The sequence below is a fragment of the Podarcis muralis genome, chromosome 14 (assembly GCF_964188315.1).
Source record: "Podarcis muralis chromosome 14, rPodMur119.hap1.1, whole genome shotgun sequence".
Lineage (NCBI taxonomy): Eukaryota > Metazoa > Chordata > Lepidosauria > Squamata > Lacertidae > Podarcis > Podarcis muralis.
Genome location: NC_135668.1, coordinates 55,594,238 through 55,618,718, shown reverse-complemented (window position 1 = coordinate 55,618,718; position 24,481 = coordinate 55,594,238). Strand labels below are relative to the sequence as shown.

The 24,481-nt window shown below is 44.4% G+C and overlaps 1 protein-coding gene across 1 annotated transcript; it reads left to right on the top strand.

The window, feature by feature from the left end:
* The first annotated feature begins 1,902 nt into the window (after window positions 1–1,902).
* LOC144325503 (vomeronasal type-2 receptor 26-like) lies at window positions 1,903–12,639 on the top strand. The gene is made up of 8 exons (XM_077918944.1): window positions 1,903–1,910; window positions 2,720–2,774; window positions 5,140–5,243; window positions 5,697–5,988; window positions 6,087–6,359; window positions 9,188–9,415; window positions 9,758–9,884; window positions 11,741–12,639. Exons 1-8 carry the CDS (start codon window positions 1,903–1,905, stop codon window positions 12,637–12,639), a joined length of 1,986 nt encoding a protein of 661 aa, XP_077775070.1.
* The last annotated feature ends 11,842 nt before the right edge of the window (window positions 12,640–24,481 follow it).

Genomic DNA, 24,481 nt, shown 5'->3' with positions numbered 1-24,481 from the left:
CCTATTTATTCTATTTATTCTTGTTTTAATTCATTGCACCATTAACTTAGCACAATTTCCCCTTAAATTCGTGCATAGAGAGAACCTATGTGATTCCTCTATCCTAACTTTTCTCATGCCACTATGGGCACACACTTTCCCAGGTCCCCCCCCCCCCCCATTTGATCAATATTTCCTTCCTCGGTTCCAGTTTAGGACTGTGTTTCAGGGATGATCTGCTTCCTAGTATTTTAAAAGGAAACTCTAAGAAGAGAAGTAATATAGAATTAGACCCTTTTGCCAACTCTCCGCTGACAATCTTGTTACTTCATTCTATACAGAGGGGTCCAGACTATATTTCCAAATGCATCTAGCCAAGACATTCTCTCATCATATTTGATTGCTGGTTCATCTCCAATGTACTTAAAGCAATAAAATATTTGACAGTGGGAGGGAATAACTAGCTTTAATATCACCCAGATTTAGTCATGCTTCCTCACTCCTGTCTTCACTGAAGGAGCTTGCCGGAACAAAATCCTCCATGTAGATATTCTGTCCAAGGCTGGTGGAAGTGGTCTTGTGGGACTCGGCCACATTGAGATTTGTTGTGTGGCAGAGACTATCACAGGCAATGGGTAGCAAAGCAAAAACGCTTTATTCTTATGCAAGAATGGTGGCTCATCCATCTCGTGGTGCAGACAAGAGACTACGGGGGCTGCAGGTTACACATATGGTTTTATACTGTCACATATGCAGCTTGATGACCTGTTTGCTCCCAGCTTGACTCACCTTTATGTAGGAGCTAACCATAACCTTTGATAAGCCGCCTTCATTATGCCTTTTTTTGGGGGGGGGGAATTTCCACTGCCCCTTTGTTCCCTCTATTATTTCTGGTTTTGCTCATATCTTTTGAGCAGAGTGCCTCAATTTCCCAGCACAATCACCAACCTAATTCCAATACAGTGCACAACTTCCATACATTTCAAGAACACTTTTGAGAAAAAACTATGAATGCTTTCTGCCACCAATATGCTGTAGGTGCCACTTTTCTCACTCCAGAAATGAACAAACACAATTGTTCCTTAAATATAAGTTCTCAGCAACTATACTTGGAACTTATTAAATAAGCAGCATGAGTGAGAGGGAGAGATGGTGCCTTACATGGGCTCATTAATCACAATCTGTGTCGGCTGTTTCAGGAAAGAGAGGAGATTATGGAGGAAGAAGACCTGAGAAACAATCTCTCCAATGACCAGGTCTCCAGGATGGTAAAATTCATGAGGGATCGGGAGGGGATCATCTTGTATGCTACAATTAATGGAATGTTTCTGGCCCACACCATGACACAACAGGACGAGCAGAAGCACTGCAACCAGCATGATTCTGTTGGAAGAATAGAGCCATGAAACGCAGCCTCCCATCTTTGCCTCTGCAGCATCACATACCACGTTCATCAGGACTGACCTCAACAACATCTAAAATAATTCTTTTTGTTTTAAAAATCCTCATACAGAGCAACAGTTATCACAGCACTGGTGTATAAAGAGGGGGAAATGGTGCAACCTTGCAAATCAGTTTGTCCAAAAGAAAGGGAGGTCAGTTAGGATGAAGCAGTTTGCTTGGATATGTGTGTTAATTAAGAGCCATAGAATGAGGTCCAATTTTCCAGTGGCCAAAGACGAATGGCCTAACAAACAGAGGGGGAATGATCATAACAGGAACGATACAGAGTCCTGCCTAGACCCAAATCTAGTTCTAAATAATGTGAGATCTTTATAACTTCAGATGGTGATTGTTGATGTAGCTGAAGAGCTCTGGAAGCACTTTGTGTTTTTCAGAGCGAAAACCAGCAATTCTGCTAATGATGGGGACGATTATCTGTTCCCCAGGGTGTTCCTTGCTTTGGAAGTTGCATCATGCACGATGAACCTGTGAGGAGTCATCCTCCCAACTTGGAATCCTACGAATCTTATTATCTCTTTTGAAGAGTAATTAGCAGGAGGTGGCACTTAACTCAGTAGGTCCAAACTTCACCTGCCCAGAACTAGAGGTAATTCATCTACACATCCCTGATATTGGCCATAACCCAGCAAGCCTTCATTTCCCCCCAAAATGTGAAGGCCTAGAGCTAAAGGTACAAACACAGCCTAGGGAAATTCAAGGTTCAGATGCATTGTGATTATGGGTTCATCTCTTTAAGTTGTTTGCCCCATTCATTGTTATTTGTGTATTGTGTTATTATCAAAAGTATTTGCTTATGCAGTATTATCAACATGAATGTCATGACATAAGAACATAAAACTGTCAAACTGTTAGAATTATGTGTTGAGGAGAGTATGCAAGGGCCATTTGGGTCCATGGGCATTTGTCACACCCGAGTCACTTGTTCCAGGTTTCCTCCACATATTCTGGAGGGAGCCTTCTCTACTTCTGTCACATTTCAGTTCAGCTTAGAGCAGTTCATTCAGACCCCAAAATCTGGAGGGAGACACAGGTGGCCCAAAGATCAAAATGCAGAGGATGGATCCACCAGCTCCCCCCGTCAGATCACTCCTGTTGTGTGAGGAATGAGCACCTGAAATAAGCTAGCCTAGTCCTAAGTGTGAAAAAGGTGTAGAACTTGGGGATTCTAGCCTAGTTCAGAAGGAAGCCTTGAAGAAAATGTTCATGGTTTGAAGAAATGTTTCTGGAAGCCAATCCTTTGCTGAAGTCATCTCCTTCTCTGCCTCCTCTTCCCAAGGTTGCAGCTCAGCTGCTACCTCTGCACTGAACTGATCAAGGAACAAGAAAGGAAGGTGACATTCCCTCTTGCTCTCAAAATGAAACATGAGGGGCTGAGATCTCCAACTTTTCCATCTCCAGTATGCTTCCCTGCAACCTCTTAACATCTGCAGGCTGAGGAGCCACTGAGATATAAATGAGTGACACTGTTCTATAATATGACCCACTTTGGTCAAAGTGTAAATAGTTGATAAATGTCCTGCTTGCAATAAATTCAAATTAAGAGAACAAATATGGATTGTGTTTGCCTTTTGCTGCTCTCACCAGGCATGTTAGTTTCTCAGCCAATGCTATTGACCATACTCTGTTATACCAAGAATCACTGTTTGGCCCATCACTGGTTTTCCAACATGTGGCTATCTCCATACGAGCAGCGGTCAATAGAAAGGCTAAGAGGTCATCTTTTGGGAAAACATCAGCAGACAGGATCCGAAGCCCAAGTAGTGCTAGTGCAGGGGATATTTCAATTGTTTTGTTGTATATCAAGCTTATTTCTTTGACAACAGCATTCCAGAAGGGTTTGATGATGCCACAACACCACCACATATGGAAATATGAACCATTGACTACACTTCCCCTCCAATAATTGGGATTGACATCCTTATATATTCAGGATAGCCTCACCGGTGTATAATGCTATCTATGCAGAAGTTTTAATGAGGCTTCCCTTATTTTTACAAATCTAGGTCCATTTCCATGGCATTTTTGTGTACAACATTCTAGTGTTCCTAGAGCTTTATAAACTGAGGAAGCTATGCCCTTGGAGAGTGGAGAGAAGTTAACAAAGATGTGCTGTATTGCAGTTAGTTTCCTGTTTGCTTGAGTGGAAATGCCTGGGTTTAACAGGAATCTTAACAGCTGGTTGAAATGGTACCATGACCATTTAAGGTTTTGTATGGCAGCTATGAATTCTTCTTTTTGTAGGGGGATACTGTTTGCATGAAGACAGGAGTGCCTGGCGTGCTCTGGTCCATGGGGTCAAGAAGAGTCGGACACGACTAAACAACAACACTGTTTGCATAGAAATCTTTTAATCTATGAAGACGCACTTGTTCCCAGTCACATTGCCCTGCTTAATTGATGGGTGAAAGCGAAGAGGGATAAGGGGAGATATTGGGGGAACTAGTTTTTTAAACTTTGATTTCCACACATTTAGAGTGGTGTGGAAAAATTGTTCACCTTTTTGTATGGGTTTTAGTGAGTGAGGAGGGTAGAAAGGGATATGCTCTATGTACATGATCTGAAAAACTTGTTTTATGCATTTCCTTTTTAAAATTTCTGCTCCTTTTATCTCCAAATTGTTTCCAATGGAGATGGCTAGTGGTTCAACTGAGAGGGCTAACAAGAGGGGTGACAGAGGGCATCTCTTTCACACCCCTCTTGCAACAGAGAAAGCTTTAGAATCTATACCATTTACCCTAACCTGAGCATATGAGTTTTTGTATAGTCTCACAATAGAATTCATAAAATGTTGTCCCATATTCATTTTTGACAACAACCCTTCTAGGAACTGCCAGTTGATTCTATCAAAGGCTTTACACACATCTTGTGATATGACTGCTAGTGGTAAATTTTGGCTTTTCCTATGATGGATAGCATTACTTTCATCCAGATCCCCTTCAAATTAATAAACATTTGATAAAAGAAAACAATTCCACTCATCATATTCTCATGTGTGACGCCATCTCACAGGCCAAGACACCAGGGGGGTGATTATCTTCCCAACCATTTTAAAATAATATGTTATCTTCTTGTCATTCAATGGATAGCCTTGCAAGATCAACCATAAGAAAAACCAGATGTTTAAAAACACAAACATGTAGGTCATTGCTGGGGGTCTGAGGACAGGCAGGGCATATTTCAGGTTACCTTCAAAGAACACCTATGATAATACAGTCCTCCACTTCCATATTTCAAAGTGTGAAAAACTGGATTCCATAACATGGGCAGAAGGAAATAAATCTGCTTCACTGCAATATCTGCTTGTGAGCTTTCAGGGTAAAGATTTTACAGCGCATTTCCTGTTGTCAATGATTCTGTCTGATTTAGTATCATAGGATTCCCCCCCCCCCCCCATATGTGAAATTGTCTATTTACAAACTTTAAGGTTTCATTTATTTTCACCCTCAAGCTGTACAGCTGCCTCTGAGTCTTTTTAAAAGAAAACCACCTTGAGTTCAGCTTATTCCCTTTCACCGAAGGAAGAGAAAGTGAGGATTCAGACAGAAGATGCTGTGGAAAGAACAGGCTGAGCTCCACAGGATCATGCTGCCAGTCCTCCTCTCCCTTCTGCTGCTGCCTTACTCTGTATGCCAAACCCATTCCATTAACTGCAGTATATCTGACGATCTTCTTCCTATACCTCATCAATTTTATCAGCCAGGCGACTTTGTAATTGGAGAGATTGCTTCCCAGGTCTTTGTCTTTCACCGCAGTCCCTCTTTCATGGAACGGCCCACCCAGACATTGATTGGCAAACCAGTGTAAGGAAGACTCTTTCCCTTTCAGTATTATGACAAGTTCAGATCATTCAGCAGATCATTCAGCAGAGGAAGGTGGAATTCCAGCAGTCATGGGAGCTTGCTCATAGCTCTGCTCAGGAAAAGCAGGGTTCTCCAGTGAAGGGGGTTGCTAACAGGGAAAGCATTCATGAATACAGACGGTTCTAACTCAAGGTGCAGTTGAGGGCAGGGAGGGAAGTGGAGCCAACACATTTGCTCCTGCTAGTGCCCTCGTAAGCTCCAAAAGGAGCACATGCACCCATTTCTTATTCTGTTTTTGCATTAAGTTCTGCCATAATCATCCAAGTAGGCCATGAAAGGAGAAATCCTTTTTTGCTTGTTTGATTACATAGCCAGTAACTCTCTTTACAATTACCTGAGAAATAAATGCCGGCACTATTTTCTTTGGTTAATAGTCAACCATTCCCATTGCAGTTCCGTGCCAAAGAACTACCAGCATATTCTGGCCTTGGTTTTTGCCATCAGAGAGATTAATGAGAACCCCCAAATCCTTCCAAATATATCCTTGGGATTCCACATTCTCAACAGCTACTATGTAGCAAGAATGACTTATAAGGCCACCTTGAACCTGCTTACCAGACAGTATAGGCTTGTTCCCAACTTCCAGTGTGATGCCTGGAGCAACCTCATTGCTCTCATTGGGGCGCTGGCTTCTGAAACTTCTGCCAATGTGGCCACCATTTCCGCCATCTACAAGATGCCACAGGTGAGACCCAAGCATGGAGATATGGACATTTTAGAAGGATGGCTGATATTGTAATGCTCTATAGTCCATGTGATGAATTGTTATATATTTCTTTTCAGCTTACATATGGGTCAATTTCCCCAGTGCAGGATGACAAAGTCCTGTTCTCTTCCTTGTACAAGATGGTTCCACATGAAGCCCATCAGTACAGGGGGGTTGTCCGATTACTTCACCATTTCAGATGGACATGGATTGGGCTTCTTGCTGTGGATGATGACAATGGGGATCAGTTTTTGCAAACAATGGAGTCACAGTTATCCCAAAACGGCATCTGTTGTGCCTTCACATTTAGAACAGCAAAGAGGACTTATATGGAAGAGTTGATAGACATGGTTTTAAAACAGCTGGACAAATATCAAGTTTTAACGGATGGAAAAACCAATGCATGTGTTGTATATGGAGAAAATCCCTCCCTCCAAGTTTTAAGAATGTTACTGTTTTTTGCAACAATGCATGGATTGCCACCTGTGTGTAAAGTCTGGATTGTTACATCCCAATGGGATTTCCCTTCAATATCAATTCAAAGACTTTGGGATATAGAAAGCTTTCATGGTGCCCTATCCTTCACAGTTCATTCAAAGGAGCCCCCTGGCTTCCAAACATTTGTTGGGAGCATAAAACCCTTTTGGGCAAAAGGAGATGGTTTCATTCAGAATTTCTGGGAGCAGGCATTCAGCTGCTCATTAAGAGATTCCACTGGGAATGTGGAAAGCATGGAGACCTGCACAGGCCAAGAGAAGTTGGAGAGCCTTCTTCATACTTTCTTTGAAATGCGTATGACCGGCCACAGCTACAATGTCTACAATGCTGCTTATGCTGTGGCGCATGCTCTGCATGCCACGTATATGTTCGCATCCAAATATGAACTATTAGTAAAAGGAGAGAGGGCAGCATTTCACAATATACAGCCATGGCAGGTAATTCCACCTCTTTGCTGAGATGTAGTGACTGTGTCATAAAACAAAACATATTTCACTCAGGCTGTACTAAACTGATGAATGCAATTTCTCATGTGTTTCACCCAAATGGAATCTGGGTGTTTCCTTTTGGTGGTTGGAGTGGGGGCGGAGAAATAACTATATTTGCAAAGGATAATTGGAATGAACAACAACCGATTTCCCCCAGTTCCCAGGTACCTGTGGTATTCTGAATCTATGTGCCCATTAAAAAGGTGGATTCCTCCTTAGGCCCTGACTGGGGGCCACCATTATATTAGGCAACAGTTGAGTACCTACAGAAAATATTCCACATGTACAGAGTTGGCAGATCATTCCTTTAGCAGGTTAGGAAGGATGCAATACAGTCAAATAATCCTCCTATAAGGGAAAAGTGAGCTAAACAGCTAAGGTAAAATAATAATACCTTATCAAACAACAACAACAACCCAAACCCAAATGTGCTTAATTTTAAAGTAGATGCAAAGATTTAAGGGCACCCATCCCAGTGTTTTATTTTTTGAGGGGAGTCCTATGTGCGTCTCATCAGAAGTTCATGGAATGAGACTTACTGCCATAGAAACTTGACCAGGAGCTTGTAAAGAGGAGGGTGAGCCCGTTTCTTTAGGATTCAGGCTGGTTTCTTGTCTGAGCTGTTTGGAGGCTCTATTGTGAGCTGGTTTGTGGCTCTTGGTGTGCTTGGCTGCATGCTCTGCTAAAGCACATGATCTGAGAGGAAGCCGGGCTGCATGAAGAAGTGGGCTGGGCAAGGAGTTCTCTGCCAGCAGCAGTTCTCCTTAGCTGCTTGCAGACTCTGGGAGTTCATGAATTTGTAACCAGGGGCGTTTGTGAGGGCATTTAGCAAGAGAGTTTGAGGGGAGGCTTGTCTCACCATGTGCTTAGAACCAAGAGACATGGAGGTTGCAATGACCTGCAGTACCTGTGCCATGTTTGCCTTCCTGCCTGAAAATGTGCAAAACTACACCTGAAGCAAGTGCAGGCTGCTCATCTTGCTGTAAGAGAAGGTATGATCGCTTGAGGCTCACATATCCACACTTCAAGTCATCAGGCAAAATGAGGAATTCATTGATAAAACAGAGTGGACTGTCCTGGGACAGTGACACAGGGGGTGCCCCTCGGGAGGAGAAAGATCACCCAGTACAGGAGGCGAATCCCTGGAAGAATGTGAGGTCATGTCAGTGTGACAAAGGTAGCATCCCAGCAGCCATGGGAGGTTGCCAATAGCTCTACTCAGGAAAAGCAGGGGTCTCCAATGTTGGGGAAGCAGAAGGTTCCCCACTTGTAGGGTGTCCTGCTCCTTGCATTAGAGTTGGCTCCTGTGGTGTACAGAGGAGAAAGAGACATATGGGGGTAGCAGGGGACCCCCTACTGACGGGGACAAAAGCAGCAGTATAGAGAGATAACAGGAAGTCCCACAAAGTGCGCTGTCTCTTAGGTGCAAAGATGCATGACGTGACAGAGAAGTTGCCACACCTTACAAAGACAGACCACACTCCCCTTCCTTCTGATTCACAGGGGTAAAAACCAGGGGTGCAACTTGAATACAATATTAGGGGGCAGGGAAGCCCAGCCCCACATAACTGATCACAAGATGTGGCACATGCACACCATTTGACATGCAATGCCCATCAACTTTGAGAGGTCTGACCCCCTCAAATATTTTATTGCGGGGACTGAAGGGACCTTGGCCCCTAGGAGTTGGCCCCTATGGTTCAAGCAGTACTGCCAGAGACAGCCTTCAACATATAGCAAGGAACTAGGAGACTCAGGGTAAGAAGTTGAAGGGCTTAGAGGCACAGGTGGTTTTTTCATCACTCCTTCCTGTTGAAGGTTGTGGCCCAGGAAAAGAGGGGGAAATATTGGAAATAAACCACTGGCTGGACAGGTGGTGTTATCAGGAAAGATTTGGCTTCTTGGACCTGGCCTCCACTTCCTTGAGGAAGGGCATCTGGCAAGAGATTGCTTGCACCTCACAGCAGTTGGCCAGAATGTGTTTGCTAAGAGTCTCATGAACTTGATGAGGAGAGCTTTAAATTAAATGTTGAGGGGGAAAGAGACAATATTACAGACTGCGGGGGAATACCTAGTACTGGGGAGAATAGCTTCATCTGATACCATCTGACACAAGTCCGCTCCATCTTTAGGGAAGCATAGAACTCAGTAACTCACATTCTCACCATGTTTCATTGTCTCTTTCACCAAAGCTCCATGGCTTTCTAAAGAACACCATGTTCAACAACAGTGTTGGAGAGAGTGTATATTTTGATACAAATCAAGAACTAATTGTAGATTTTGATGTTACCAATTGGGTTACTCTCCCTAATGGATCATTTGACAGAGTCAAAGTTGGAAGACTGGATCCTCAGGCTCCGGCAGGCAAAGAGTTAATGATTAATGATGACCAACTTGTGTGGCATAGAAGCTTCAACCAGGTGAGACAAAACTTCAACTGCAGGAATGAATGAAATGAATAGTTCCTATTTTGCCAGTGCAGAGTTCTGCCTGTTCAATTCTCCTGGGTAGCATTACGTTTGCAGACATTTGATTTCATACATTCATCCTTGAAAAATGCCATCTTTTTTAACTCTTAAGAGATCACTTCTGAAATAAGCTGGATTAAATGCCAGAATGTGCCAATTATTTCATGAACTGATTTGGGAAACCAAGTCAGGGACTCCTTCCTGAACCCACTTTTTCACCTAAGAAAATGTTTCCAAGCTCAGGGCATGAGTGAGGGAAATTATGCTTACCTTACTGGTCACATTTCTGGACAGGTTGTGCCTCTTTCTGTGTGCAATGACAACTGCTATCCTGGTTACAGCAGGAAAAAGAAGGAGGGAGAGAAATTTTGCTGCTATAATTGTGCTCCATGTCCAGAAGGGATGATCTCTAACCAGAAAGGTAGGAGTTACAGATAGGTAGCCGTGTTGGTCTGCCATAGTCAAAACAAAAAAAATTCCTTCCAGTAGCACCTTAAAGACCAACCAAGTTAGTTCTTGGTATGAGCTTTCGTGTGCATGCACACTTCTTCAGATACACTGAAGAAGCCACAGTCAGTCAACAACTAGCTCTGGTCTAAGCACCTGTCTCTGGGAGTTTTCTGATTGGCAGAATGAGCAGGTGAGAGCTTTTGCACCATCTGGAGGCTGACATCATTGTGTAGACATTTTCTGAAGAGTAAGTAGTTGCTACAGGGTTTAAAGAGAGAGAGAGAATGCAAAACTGGGCAAAAAGTAACAAAATGAATTTCAGTAGGAACAAATGTAATCTTCGACTTTAGATACAGTAAGCAATGCTAAGGATCTGACTTGGTATAGCACGGGTTCCTATCTTCCTAGTCTCCATCTAGTATTTTCATAACATACAAAATAAAAATGTTGTTGTTGTTGTTTAGTCGTTTAGTCGTGTCCGACTCTTCGTGACCCCATGGACCAGAGCACGCCAGGCACTCCTGTCTTCCACCGCCTCCCGCAGTTTGGTCAGGCTCATGTTTATAGCTTCAAGAACACTGTCCAACCATCTCGTCCTCTGTCGTCCCCTTCTCCTTGTGCCCTCCATCTTTCCCAACATCAGGGTCTTTTCCAGGGAGTCTTCTCTTCTCATGAGGTGGCCAAAGTCTTGGAGCCTCAGCTTCAGGATCTGTCCTTCCAGTGAGCACTCAGGGCTGATTTCCTCCAGAATGGAGAGGTTGGATCTTCTTGCAGTCCATGGGACTCTCAAGAGTCTCCTCCAGCACCAGAATTCAAAAGCATCAATTCTTCGGCGATCAGCCTTCTTGATGGTCCCGCTCTCACTTCCATACATCACTACTGGGAAAACCATAGCTTTTACTATATGGACCTTTGTTGGCAAGGTGATGTCTTTACTTTTTAAGATGTGAAAATAATAAAACAAAATAATACAAAAACCAAATAATAATACCTATCATTTATAGAAAAGCTTTTGGTTTTTCATTGCAGCACACACATTATTCTAGAACCTTAATACAAGTGGCCGGTAGCCAAGTTCAGGTGGGTGGGTGGAGTCTGAAAGGAGAGAAGACAGGAATAAGTGGAGAGGAGGAAAAGTCAAAGCTGGTGGAAGGGCAGAGATAGGGGGCTGTTGGACAAAAACTTTCCACTGGTTAGCATGAATATAAAACTCTAAAGGCTGAATTTTCTAATTTTGCATACCAGGCAATTGTAATGGACAAACACATGGTGCTCTTTCTCCTTTTAATATTATTACCGTATTTCACCACTTAATGGTCGCCACTGCATAATATTCGCACCCGCTTTCTTTGCTCCCTAAAATCAGTTCCAGAGCATTAACTGCATAATAGTGGCAGGACATCCTCAGCGCGCTTTCTCTGTGCCAGCCAAAGGCACAAGGGGAGTGGGCGGGGTGTGTGTGTGTGAAGCTGCCATTAGCAACATAAACAGAAGTCTGTTCATGAATAAAAAATGTTTCCTCGCATAATGGTCGTGCCTCAGGTTCTTTCTCACGCAATTGTCGCACCCCCCCTTTTTTGTAAAGAAAAATCAGCATGAAAAATGTGGCCATTATGTGGTGAAATACTGTCTTCCCACAGCATTTTTTTGGGAGGGAGGGAGAATCCTAAAGCTGGGTGAAAATTTTGCCAAAACACACATAGAAAATAAATGAGAGTTGTCAGTTCTGAATCAAATATTTCCTGGCTTATAGGTGCTTCTAATCTGCTCAAATTCAGTTACTCCCTGAATCAGCTGAAACATTTCTATGTGCCATCCTTTTTTCAGACATGGATGTTTGTTTCATATGTCCAGAAGACCAATATCCCAACCAGGATAAAAACCAATGTATTCCCCGGATTCTAATCTACCTCTCTTACAAAGAACCTTTAGGAATCTTTCTCACCGTGTTGGCCGTTTCGTTCTCTGTGATCACAGTTTTAATACTTGCAGTCTTTAGGAAGCACCAAGACACTCCCATGGTCAAAGCCAACAATCGGACCCTCACCTACATTCTCCTCATCTCCCTCCTTCTTTGCTTCCTCTGCTCTTTGCTCTTCATTGGGCAGCCTGGAAAGGCAACCTGTCTTCTCCGACAAATGGCTTTTGGCATTGTTTTCTCCTTCTCCATTTCCACTGTTTTGGCAAAAACCATCACTGTGGTTCTAGCATTCATAGCAACCAAACCAGGATCCAGGATGAGGAAATGGGTGGGGAAAAGACTGGCGTATGGTATTGTTCTTTCTGGCTCATTGATTGAAGTGGCCATTTGCATGGTTTGGCTGGCTCATTCTCCTCCATTCCCCGATGCAGACATGCACTCTGTGAATGGGGAGATCATCATGGAATGCAATGAGGGCTCCGCTTCCATGTTCTACTCTGTCCTGGGATACATGGGCTTCCTGGGCCTTGCCAGTTTCACCGTGGCTTTCTTTGCCAGGAAGTTACCTGACAGTTTCAATGAAGCCAAATTCATCACCTTCAGCATGTTGGTGTTTTGCAGTGTGTGGCTGTCCTTTGTTCCAGCATACCTGAGCTCGAAAGGAAAATACATGGTAGCTGTGGAGATCTTCTCCATCTTGTCCTCCAGTGCTGGGTTGTTGGGTTCTATTTTCTTTCCCAAATGCTATATCATTATTCTGAGGCCTGAGCTGAACAGCAAAGAACATTTAATAAGGAGATCATAGTTGTTGCTGTTGTTTAAGTGGCATTGTTTCTGTATTCTTCATTAATACATAGTTCACCGGACATGGCAAATTGACCATGGAGATCATTACATCTTTGATTGACACCAGTACTTCAAGCGCTTAAAAATAATAATATTGCTATTATATTAATGTAGAAAAGGTTCAAACTTGTATGAGAGTTTCTTTCATCTGTAAAATAAAGCTTTAACACATTAACTTTTGCAAAATAATATTTCTCAAAAGCACATTCTTGAGTTAAGACATTTGTTCACAGAATCTAAGACAGTTTAGAGAGCCAGTGTGGTGTAGTGGTTAAGAGCGGTAGATTCGTAATCTGGGGAATCGGGTTCGCGTCTCCGCTCCTCCACATGCAGCTGCTGGGTGACCTTGGGCTAGTCACACTTCTCTCTAGTCTCTCAGCCCCACTCACCTCACAGAGTGTTTGTTGTGGGGGAGGAAGGGAAAGGAGAATGTTAGCCGCTTTGAGACTCCTTCGGGTAGTGATAAAGCGGGATATCAAATCCAAACTCTTCTTCTTCTTCTTTCTGAGCCAATTGCAGACATGGGCAAAATTTGGTCCAATGAGGGACAGGCATCCATATCAGATGAGGACAGAGCTGATATCTCAGACTTAAGAGCTTAACTTGAGTTTCATTTGAACCAGCAATGAGGACTAAATTGTGCATATCGATGCCTATCTGAATGTGCCATTGTATCCCATGAAATTCACAAGTAGAAGGCTGCTTCTCCTTTACTGGCTTGGGAGAGAAATAGCCTTTGCTGGTTTAAATACCTCATACTGTGCTGAAAGCTGTTCCCAAATTTCCTGGTTTTATGAGTCATCTGTGAAAAAGACTCCTGTCTTCTCCTCATTACTGTTTATAGTTTTCTCCTTGTAATTTTCCTTTTTAATTCAGAGCATTTCCACATACTTCATGTAAACAAACTTGGGTTTGGTTCTGAAAGTATGCCAGAGAGGGGATCACAAGGATCTTGGCTCATAACAATGCTTTGCAAATTCTGGTTTGTAGTCCCTTATCAATAATGATAACAGTAATTTATTACTTGTACCCAGCCCATCTGGCTGGGTTACCCAAGCCACTCTGGGTGGCTTCCAACAGAATATAAGAGAATACACAATACATCAAACATTAAAAGCTTCCTGATCCAGGGGTGCCTTCAGATATTTATGGGAGGTCATATAAATGCTTATCTCTTTGACTTCTGATGGGAGGGCACCACTACGCATAAGGCCCCATGCCGGGTTCCCTAACTTCATTTCTTGCAGTGAGGGAACCGCCAGAAGGCTCACAGAGCTGGACCTCAGTGTCCAGGCTGAATGAAGGAGACATTCCTTCAGGTATCCAGGGCTGAGGCAATTTAGGGCTTTAAAGGTCAGCACCAACACTTTGAATTGTGCTTGATCTTTCAGGACCAATGTTATATGGTCCCAGTCACCAGTCTGGCTACCACATTCTGGATTAGTTGCAGTTTCAAAGGTAGTGTAGTGGTGTTAGGAAATCAACTAAAGCATCCATGACAGATGGCCATCCAACCTCTGCTTTAAAAGCTCCAAAGGAGGAGAGGAAGTCTGTTCCACTGTCAAACAGAGCTTACTGTCAAAATTTCTTCCTGATATTTGGTCAGAATTGTGGAGAGAATCAGAACTTACAGGGTTAAGAAGTTCTGAGTGACGTCTCACATTCTGAGGCGTGGCTTTGTCCACAGAGGGGAGTGTTTTCTCTGTGTTCATTGTTGTTTCGCTTTTGCGGAGAGAGACAGCAAGATGAGCGCTCTCTCGCCAGGGAAGATTTAAGAGTTGTTTTTCTACACGAATAAAGACTGGAAAGAGATAAGAAGGAACGCTTGCGTGCAGCCTGATTTATTCCACACACACACACACACACACAGAGCAACAGTTTCTACGCTGCGTACACTCTGCTACAGGTAGCTGACGCGAGTGCTGAGAGGAGCGCGCAGAGAAAGCGTGTGGACCGCAGCAAAAGGCTACGCACATTCCATAGGTTATGGACGATCAGAAAACGCTTTGAAGCTGTTGCCAAGACGTGCCTGTGTGTGTTGAAGCCAGCTGAGAAGACGCTGGGAGCCAGCTGGAGTCCTGCCAAGTGTTTGAAGGCAGTGGAACTCGCTGGAGAAGCTGATCTGCTGAACCGGGCGCTGGAGAGCTGCTGCTGTTTATGTGAGTACGCTGGGCCCCGGGGGAGAAGATGGCAGACAGCCATGAATCGTTCGCAGTCCCATTTGAGAAATTGGACGGAAAGAACTGGGAGGAGTGGAGTAGGAAGCTGAAGGCCTGGCTGGTAGCCAAGGGTTTGTGGGAAGCAGTCCAACAGCTTCCACTACCCCCACCAGCGGCCGGTGCTGCGGCGGCAGAAGTTGCAGCTGCACACGCTTCGCAGAGAAAGAATCAAAAGGCCCTGGGAGCTATCGTGCTGAGTTTGGAGGGCTCGCAGCTACCTTTGGTGGAGGGGCTGGAGACTGCTTATGAAGCTTATCGGGCACTGGAAAGAGTGCACCACAGGACCACAGCTGGGGCAAAGATACATACTACCAGACGCCTGTTTGAGATGAAGCTGCGTCCTGGAGACAGCATCAGAAAGCATGTAACTGAGATGCTCTCTGTGTTCAACCAGTTGAGGCTGTTGCAAGTTAACTTTTCTGAGGAACTGAAAGTTTATATCTTTCTCAGCTCTTTGGACAAAAGTTATGACAATCTGTGTCTAACTTTGGAGTCGATGGATCCGCAAGCGCTTACGCTGTCGTATGTGACAGGTCGTTTGAGTGACGAAGAAGAATGGCGTATCAGAGAGGGTAAAGCTGGCCCAGGAGGCTCCTCAGGTTGCAGAGGGGCCAGGCCAGCGGAATGCTCCGTTCAGGCTTTTTCCACTCGTCGCTGCTACATTTGCAATTCTCCTGACCATCTGCGTCGCTCCTGCCCCCAGAGAGCGAAGGAGACTGGGCAGGAAGCTTCCAAGGTCGCTTCCCATGGGAACCAGCCAGGTTTCCATGGCAACCAGTCCAGGAGGGGAGGCAGGCGTGGGAAACCTCAGAGAGTACATGACTCAGAGGGTGAAGACGGCGCTTATCAGCTAACTGCATCCATGGCGATTTTAAAGGACAGCTCCAGTGAGGACAAAGTGATGCGCTGGATTGTAGACTCTGGAGCGAACAGGCACCTAATTACACCTAGAGACACCTAGTGTCGAGATGTGGAACTGCAAACCTGTTTCAGCTGGGAAAACAGTTTGTTTTGCAGATGGGTCACAAATGCCTTTGTCTAATGTTGGAAATGTTTATGTTTCTGTTTTGCAGGCGCAGCTGGAAGTCTTCGTGGCGCCAGGGATAAAACATTGTCTTTTATCTGTACCTTGTCTCTTACAGGAGGGGTATAAGGTTTGCTTTGAAAAGAATGTCTGCACAATTTCCAGAGGGGGGAAGCAACTTGTCAGTGTTGCAAAAGGGCAGAACGGCCTCTTTGTTCTGGAAACACCTCTGGAGGGTGAAGGGAATGCTGGGAAAGCACAGGCAAAGTGTGCAACCGTTCACACTCATGTTTCATGTGCTTGCGTGTGGCACAAGAGAATGTCACATGGTTCTTGTGAAGATATCCAGATGTTGCCGGAGTGCACTAAAGGATGCAAAATAGAGGAGTGTGGCAGATCCCTAAAGTGTAGGGCATGCAGAAAAGCAAAGGTAAAAGGGTACAGTTATCCCAGGGTGGAGAGGGTAACCACAAAACCTTTTGAGCTTGTGCATGCAGACCTTTTTGGGCCCATGCCAAAGCCAAGTCTGGGCGGGGCCAGGTTTGTGCTGACGCTTTCAGATTATTTTACCCAGAACTCATGGGTATACACACTGAAAGCTAAGGAAGAGGCAACGCAACTGATCAAAGATTGGATTGCGGAGGTGGAACAACGGTTCTCCACCAAGGTGCAGGGGTTCAAGAGTGACCGAGGTTCAGAGGTCACTGGGTCTGCTCTAAAGCGTTTCTTTCACCAGAAAGGGATACGTCACAAGGTGACTTCTCCTCAGGAAAAGGGAGTGGCAGAGCTTAGGAGTAAAGCTCTGGTTCAAGCAACAGAGGTTCTACTGTATGACTCTGGTTTGCCTCAAGGTGTTTGGGCTGAATCGATTAAAGCTGTCAATTTCACGAATAATAGGTCCGACAATTCAGTAGTAGGTGAAACCCCGTATTTTGTACTCCACGGAGAGAAACCGCAGGTGCATTTCCTCCGTGTGTTTGGGACGAAAGCCTTGGTGCTGGTACCAAAGTCTCTGCAAGAGCAGGGTGGTCCAAGGGTCCAGAAAATGATCTTCAGTGGGTATGAACCTGCGACAAAGGGGTGGAGGTTTGCATATCCAGAAGGTGATCAGACCAAGCTTATGATCAGTAAACATGCTGAGTTCTGTGAGCAAGATGATTGGGCAAGGCGCAAAGCGAGCACTGACGTTCACTCAGATTGTCTGTCTGATTCTGAGGAGGAGGGAGAGCCAGAGGCTGAACCTGATGATGAGGACCAGGTCCATGACCAGGGTCAAGAACAGGATTGGGCGTCTCCACAGGTTGTTAAAGGAGAGTCCAAGAGTGAGCCTTCATCTCCTGTTAGCATAATGCAGAGAGCTCACAGACAGGTCAAGTCAGAGGGGGAGTCGTCTGATGGAGAAGACACACTTGCTGGCCCCAGTGGGTCAGAAGGAGCATCAGAGTTTGTGCCCAGGCGATCCTCTCGGGCAACGAAGGGGGTTCCACCTGAGAGGTTTCAGGTCACCAATGCGTGGGTTGGTTTCGCACAGTGCGAACCTGGGAGTTTTGAGGAGGTTCAACAATTGCCTGACAAAGACGCCAGGAAGGGGCGAAAGGCAATGGGGAAGGTGTTGAACTCTCAGAGGTCTGTAAATATGTGTTCACAGTTCCCCTCAGAATGCAAGGCGAGAGGGGATGTGGAGAGAATCAGAACTTACAGGGTTAAGAAGTTCTGAGTGACGTCTCACATTCTGAGGCGTGGCTTTGTCCACAGAGGGGAGTGTTTTCTCTGTGTTTATTGTTGTTTCGCTTTTGCGGAGAGAGACAACAAGATGAGCGCTCTCTCGCCGGGGAAGATTTAAGAGTTGTTTTTCTACACGAATAAAGACTGGAAAGAGATAAGAAGGAACGCTTGCGTGCAGCCTGATTTATTCCACACACACACACACACAGCAACAGTTTCTACGCTGTGTACACTCTGCTACAGGTAGCTGACGCGAGTGCTGAGAGGAGCGCGCAGAGAAAGCGCGTGGACCGCAGCAAAAGGCTACGCACATTCCTTTCTTGCAGCTTGAGTCCGTTGGTTTGGGTTCTAGCCCCCAGAGAAAACAATGTTGCTTCATCTTCAATGTGACAGCCCTTTAAATATTTGAAGTTGGCTATCATGTCTTTTCTCAGTCTCCTCTCTTCTAAGCTAAACTTCCATTCCTCATCAGGCTTGGTTTCCAGGCCCTTGGTCATCTTGGCTGCCCTCCTCTGCACACCTTCCAGCCTGTCAACATCCTTCTTAAACTGTGGTGCCCAGAACTGGACACAGTATTCCAGGTGTGGTCTGACCAAGGTGGAATAGAGTGGGACTATGACTTACCTTGGTCAGGATGGTGTGCTTCTGTTGATGCAACCTAGAAAAGCATTAGCGCCTTTTTTGCTGCTATGTCACACTGTGGACTCATGTTAAGTTTGCAGACCAATAAGTCCTCTGGATCATTTTCACATGTACTAGTGAGCACTCTTTGGGTTTGGTCAGTCATCATCTAGTCCATATTTTACCAGCTTATAGGAAAGAATATTATGGGGGACTAGATACACTATGTCCACAGCATTCCCCGGTCCACCAAGCTTGTAACTCTATTAAAAAAAAGAAATGAGATTTGTCTGGCATGACTAGTTTTTGAGAAAGCCATGCTGGGTCTTAGTAATCACAGCATCCTTTTCTAAGTGCTCCCAGACCAATTACTGTACCTGTTCTAGAGTCTTTCCTGGTATCGACATCAAACTGACTAGTCGGTCGTTATTTGAGTCTTCTTTCTTCCCCCTTTTGAAGAAGGAGACAACATTTGCTCACCTCCAGCCCACAGAAACCTCACCTGCTCTCTAAGAATTCTCAAAGATCATAGATAAAGGCTCTGAAATTACATCTGTAAGCTCCTTTAGCACCCTTCTGTGCAGCTCATCAGGTCCTGGAGATTTACATTCATTTGAAGTAGCTAGTTGTTCCCTGACCACCTCTTCTCCTCTCTTGGCCTACAGCTGCCTCCTTACATCATTAATAAGAATAGTAGTAGTAGTCGTAGTAGTAATAATAATTTATTATTTGTACCCCGCCCATCTGGCTGGGTTTCCCCAGCCACTCTGGGCAGCTTCCAACAAAGATTAAAAATACATTAAATTATGTTATCATGAGGTTGGGCACTGCTTTCCTTTTGGGTGAAGAGAGAGGCAAAGTAAATGTCAAGCACTTCTGCCTCTTCTCTGTCACCCAGTAGAATTTCTTCATCTTCTCCACCCAGAGAGGCTCCCAGTTGCTTGTTCTTCCTCTTGTTTCAGACATAGCCGAAGACACATTTATTATTATTTCATTTATTATCATTTTTAACTTCTCTTCATCTAGTTATGAGAGTTTGTTGTTTTCTATGGCAGCAGTTATCAAGATGAATGTATTGCCTAGAATGCTATTTTTATTTCAAACTTTGCAAATCCTCGACAAGATGGATTGTTTTAAGAGGTGGCAGAAAGACATATCGAAATTTGTCTGGCAGGGCAAAAAGCCCAGAATTAAATTTAAAATCCTGACAGATGCTAAAGAAAGAGGGGGATTTGCCCTGCCGGACCTAAAACTGTATTATGAAGCAGCAGCGTTCTGCTGGCTGAAAGACTGGATGCTCCTCGAGAATACAGACATTTTGGACTTGGAGGGTTTCAATAATGCATTTGGTTGGCATGCATATCTATGGTATGACAAAATTAAGGCACATAGGGCCTTTAAGAATCATATTGTCAGAAAAGCACTGTACAATGTTTGGTTAAGATATAAAGATTTGTTAGAAAATAAAACCCCTAGATGGTTGTCACCCTTGGAGGCCAAGGCACTCAAAAAGCCCAATATGGAGGCCAAATGGCCAAAGTATTGGGAAATTTTGGAACAAGATGGAGACAAATTGAAATTACAGAGTCATGAGAAAATGAAACTTAAAGTACGTGATTGGCTCCATTATTATCAAATAATGGAGGTTTATAAACAAGATAGGAAAATTGGCTTCCAGGTGGAGAAATCAAAACTAGAAACTGAATTGTTAGAACCCAATACTAAGAACTTGTCAAGAATGTACAATTTGCTGCTGAAATGGAATACGCAAGATGAAACAGTTAAATCGGCTATGATTAAGTGGGCACAGGACATCGGTCATAACATAATGTTTGCTGACTGGGAATGGTTGTGGAATACAGGTATAAAATTTACGGCCTGTAATGCTTTAAAGAAAAATATCATGAAAATGATCTATAGGTGGTACATGACCCCAGTCAAGCTAGCAAAAATCTATCACCTGCCTGACAATAAGTGTTGGAAATGTAAAGAAACTGAAGGTACTTTCTACCACCTTTGGTGGACGTGCCCGAAGATTAAGGCTTTCTGGGATATGATATATAATGAAATGAAAAAGGTACTTAAATGTACCTTTCCTAAAAAATCAGAGGCCTTTCTCTTGGGCATTGTCGGCCAATTGGTGTCAAAGAAAGATAGAATTTTCTTTATGTATGCTACGACAGCAGCAAGAATACTTATCGCAAAGTACTGGAAGATACAAGATCTACCCACTCTGGAAGAGTGGCAAATGAAAGTGATGGACTATATGACACTGGCTGAGATGACTGGCAGAATCCGCGATCAGGGGAAGGAGACAGCGGAAGAAGAATGGAAGAAATTTAAAATTTATCTTAAGGACTATTATAAACTTGATGAATGCTAGAATGTTGAGGTTATGAGAAAGAAAGGGTGACAGTGATATAAGATTAGACTGAAGGAAAGATTAAAAGGACAGAGGCTTGACAGAAATATTTAGAAGTTGCTAAAAAACTCTGGACATTGGGATGCAGAAAGGGGAGGTATGGGGGAGTCTGTGAAATAAGGTTTAGGAAAAAAAGGTTACGAAATTATACACGTTTGTATGTCTTTTTATATGTTTGTATTGTTTTAAAAATATTGTAAAACCAATAAAAAATTTTATATATATATAAAAAAAAGAATTTCTTCATCTTCTCCACCCAGAGAGGCTCCCAGTTGCTTGTTCTTCCTCTTGTTTCAGACATAGCTGAAGACACATTTATTATTATTTCATTTATTATCATTTTTAACTTCTCTTCATCTAGTTATGAGAGTTTGTTGTTTTCTATGGCAGCCTAATTGGCATTTTATGGAGCCTTTCACTCCAGTGAATTGATGCCAAACCGCAAGAGGTCTCTGGCAGAGCTTTTTGGAGATGTGGTGATCACTCCACAGGGGTGCAATTGCATTGGAGGCAGACTAAGGCCGACCAAAGCGGCTTGGGAGCTACTGTTGAGTTGGCCAGTTGCCTACACCCCTGTATTTGTAGTGACCATTAAGGGATACGCTGACTCAGCCCGCGGGCAATGGCCCCTTCTTAATTCAGGTGGATTGGTCCCCACTTACACAGCACTGGCTTGTCTGTACTTAGGAGGGCCTGGTTGGCCGTGGACAGCAACCCGAGATCTTACAGCAGGCACTCATTCTGAACTGGGGCAGCAACAGTTGCGGCTCAGGCCAGGTTTTCTGGCCAAGGTATTCAAGCCATTGCCTTTGGCAGTAAGCAGCCTTCAAGAGTTATGCTTGCTTCTATGATCTATGGCTGTTAACGGTTTTCTTCACTTCAGCTGATCTGCTGGGGCTGCTGAACCTTGCCATTATCTTATTCTTTGGCCATTCAGTTTTGTTTTGGGCCCACAAGCAAGCTTCCATGTCTGAGTTTGGGATGCAGTTGTAGTTCCCTGTCCCAGAAGTGGTAGTAGTGATTATTATTATTATTATTTATATGTCACCCATCTGACTGGGTTTCTCCAGCCGCTCTGGGTGGCTTCCAGCAAGTGAAAGCATCAAATGATGCTGTTTTGGTCTGAGCTTTTGGGAAAGTGGGTCTGACAGGGGCCCCATCGCCCTAATAAGGCTGAGGGAAGGAAGATCATACATAGGATTAAAACTTGTGTTCCAGGAGATGGAGTGCATACATTTCCCAAAGCTGCATTAAGTTTGGGGTTATATTATGTTGTTCACCTGTCTGTAGAGGATAACATTATTTTTCTGGAGGCTCTGCAAAGAGCTCTTTTTGAGCTTTTGTATCTTTGTGGGTGGAGGAGAACAAGCAGAAGCTGATTGCCTCCTGTGGTGTTTGGTCCAGGTAGGTGAATTTTGGATATTTTGGGAAATATCTAACATCAAGCTGCCCAGACTGGTGTTTGGGCCTGTCAGGGACATCGGGGTGAATGTTCCCCAATGGGGCCATGGTGCACATGTCAGGTTCATCCACCCCAGGAGCACACAGTGGGGGGAGGAGTTTCCTCAGACCTTGCTGCAGGATCACAGCTGGCGCAGGAGATGGGAGAGTTGGGATCCTCTTTGGCTTCGGTTAATTTGGTTGAATGATTCTGATTGCACATTCTATAGTTGTTTTATTTTAATCAATGTAACCTGGAACCCATCCTTCTTGTCTCGAGTCTTCTTGGGTATGTTGGCATTTTTTTAAAAAATATAGTTTATATTGGTGGTAGGGGGCGCGAGAGATGTACCACTCAAGCACACCACTTCGGTTTCTCTTAAGCTTGCTGTGATTTATTTATTTGGCCAAGCCTTTGGTAGGTAAGTAATTATCATGATCACCATCATCATTAAAATTTGCATGCCACCTTTCATTCATAGCTCTCAGGGCAGTTCACAACATAAAAATGCAATATAAAAAACACAGAATACACAATAAAACCAAGAACAAAAGCAAACCCATAATGCCCTTCTCCTCACCCCCTCCCATGACACACTATTTTATTGTATTGTATTTACATGTTACATGCTTCAGTGGTTAATGCTCAGACTGTTGACCTGAGCGAAGGCTGTGGGTGTGGTTGCATGTGTGGGCATAGGGGCATCCATTGAGAACCTTGTTGAGGAAACCCCAGCTTTTTAACATCTTTATGCGCCCCCTCGCCCAGCTTGTCCGGAGTTTTGGGCTGGGCTGCCATCAGTATGCTGATGACACCCAACTCTATCTGTTGATGGATGGCCATCCTGACTCGGCCCCAGACACACTGATCAGATGCTTGGAAGCTGTGGCTGGATGGTTACGTGGGAGCCGGTTGAAGTTAAATCCTTCGAAGACAGAGGTCCTTTGGCTGGGACGGGATGATATGGGAATGAGGGGGCAACTCCCATCTCTTGCGGGGGTGCAATTAGTGCCAGCACCGTCCGTTAAGAGTTTGGGTGTAATCTTCGATACCTCCCTCTCCATGGAGGCGCAGATTGCAGCTATTACAAAGGCGGCATTTTTTCATCTCCGCCAAGCTAAGCAGTTGGCTCCTTACCTCTCTCGCCCTGACCTAGCTACTGTGATCCACGCGACGGTCACCTCCAGACTGGATTATTGTAACTCGCTCTACGTGGGGCTGCCCTTGAGACTGACCCAAAAACTCCAGCGGGTGCAGAATGCCGCAGCGAGACTCCTTACGAGGTCTTCGCTTAGAGATCACATTCATCCGGTGCTATACCAGTTGCACTGGCTCCCGGTGGAGTACAGGATCAGGTTTAAGGTGCTGGTTTTAACCTTCAAAGCCCTATACGGCCTAGGGCCCTCGTACCTACGGGACCGCCTCTCCTGGTATGCCCCACAGAGGAACCTACGGTCTTCAAACAAAAACACCTTGAAGGTCCCAGGCCACAGAGAGGTTAGGCTGGCCTCAACTAGAGCCAGGGCCTTTTCGGCTGCGGCTCCAACCTGGTGGAATGCTCTGTCACAAGAGACAAGGGCCCTGCAGGACTTGACATCTTTCCGTAGGGCCTGCAAGACAGAGCTGTTCCGCCAGGCCTTTGGTTTGGGCGCAGCCTGACTCCCTCCTTTGGCAACCTTTACAAAACTTTATGGCTGCCATCAATCTTGATTTTAATTAATTTTTATAATGTTTTTAATGTCGCACTATTTTGGTGTTGTTAGCCGCCCTGAGCCCGGCTTCGGCTGGGGAGGGCGGGATATAAATAAAATTTATTATTATTATTATTATTATTTTAATGTAGATTAAATGGAATGAAGAGAAGCAAGTGTCAGGGATGAGAGGCTCAGGCACAGAGAGCCAGTTTTTGATGGGAAGAGACTCTCCTTTTTCTTTTCACTTGAGTTAAATCAAACTAAATATGGAAATCATCAAAGCCCATTGCTATCTCAGTTCAGCAAGGGAGCACCACAACTGGAAAGAGTTTTCACTTGCACAGTTAGTATCCCTTTGAGGAAGATTATACACTGTATGTTAAAGCAGTGTTTCCCAACCTTGTGCCTCCAGATGTTTTTGGCCTACAACTCCCATCATCCCTGACTAGCAAGACCAGTGGCAAGGGATGATGGGAATTGTAGGCCAAAAACAGCTGGAGGCACAAGGTTGGGAAACACTGTGTTAAAGGGATAAAGCTTTATTTCATACATGAAAACATATGAAAAGGGGGGGGGGGGAGTAAGACCCAGGTAACTACCGACCAGTGAGCTTGACATCGATAACAGGGAAGGTCCTGGAACAGGTAATTCAACA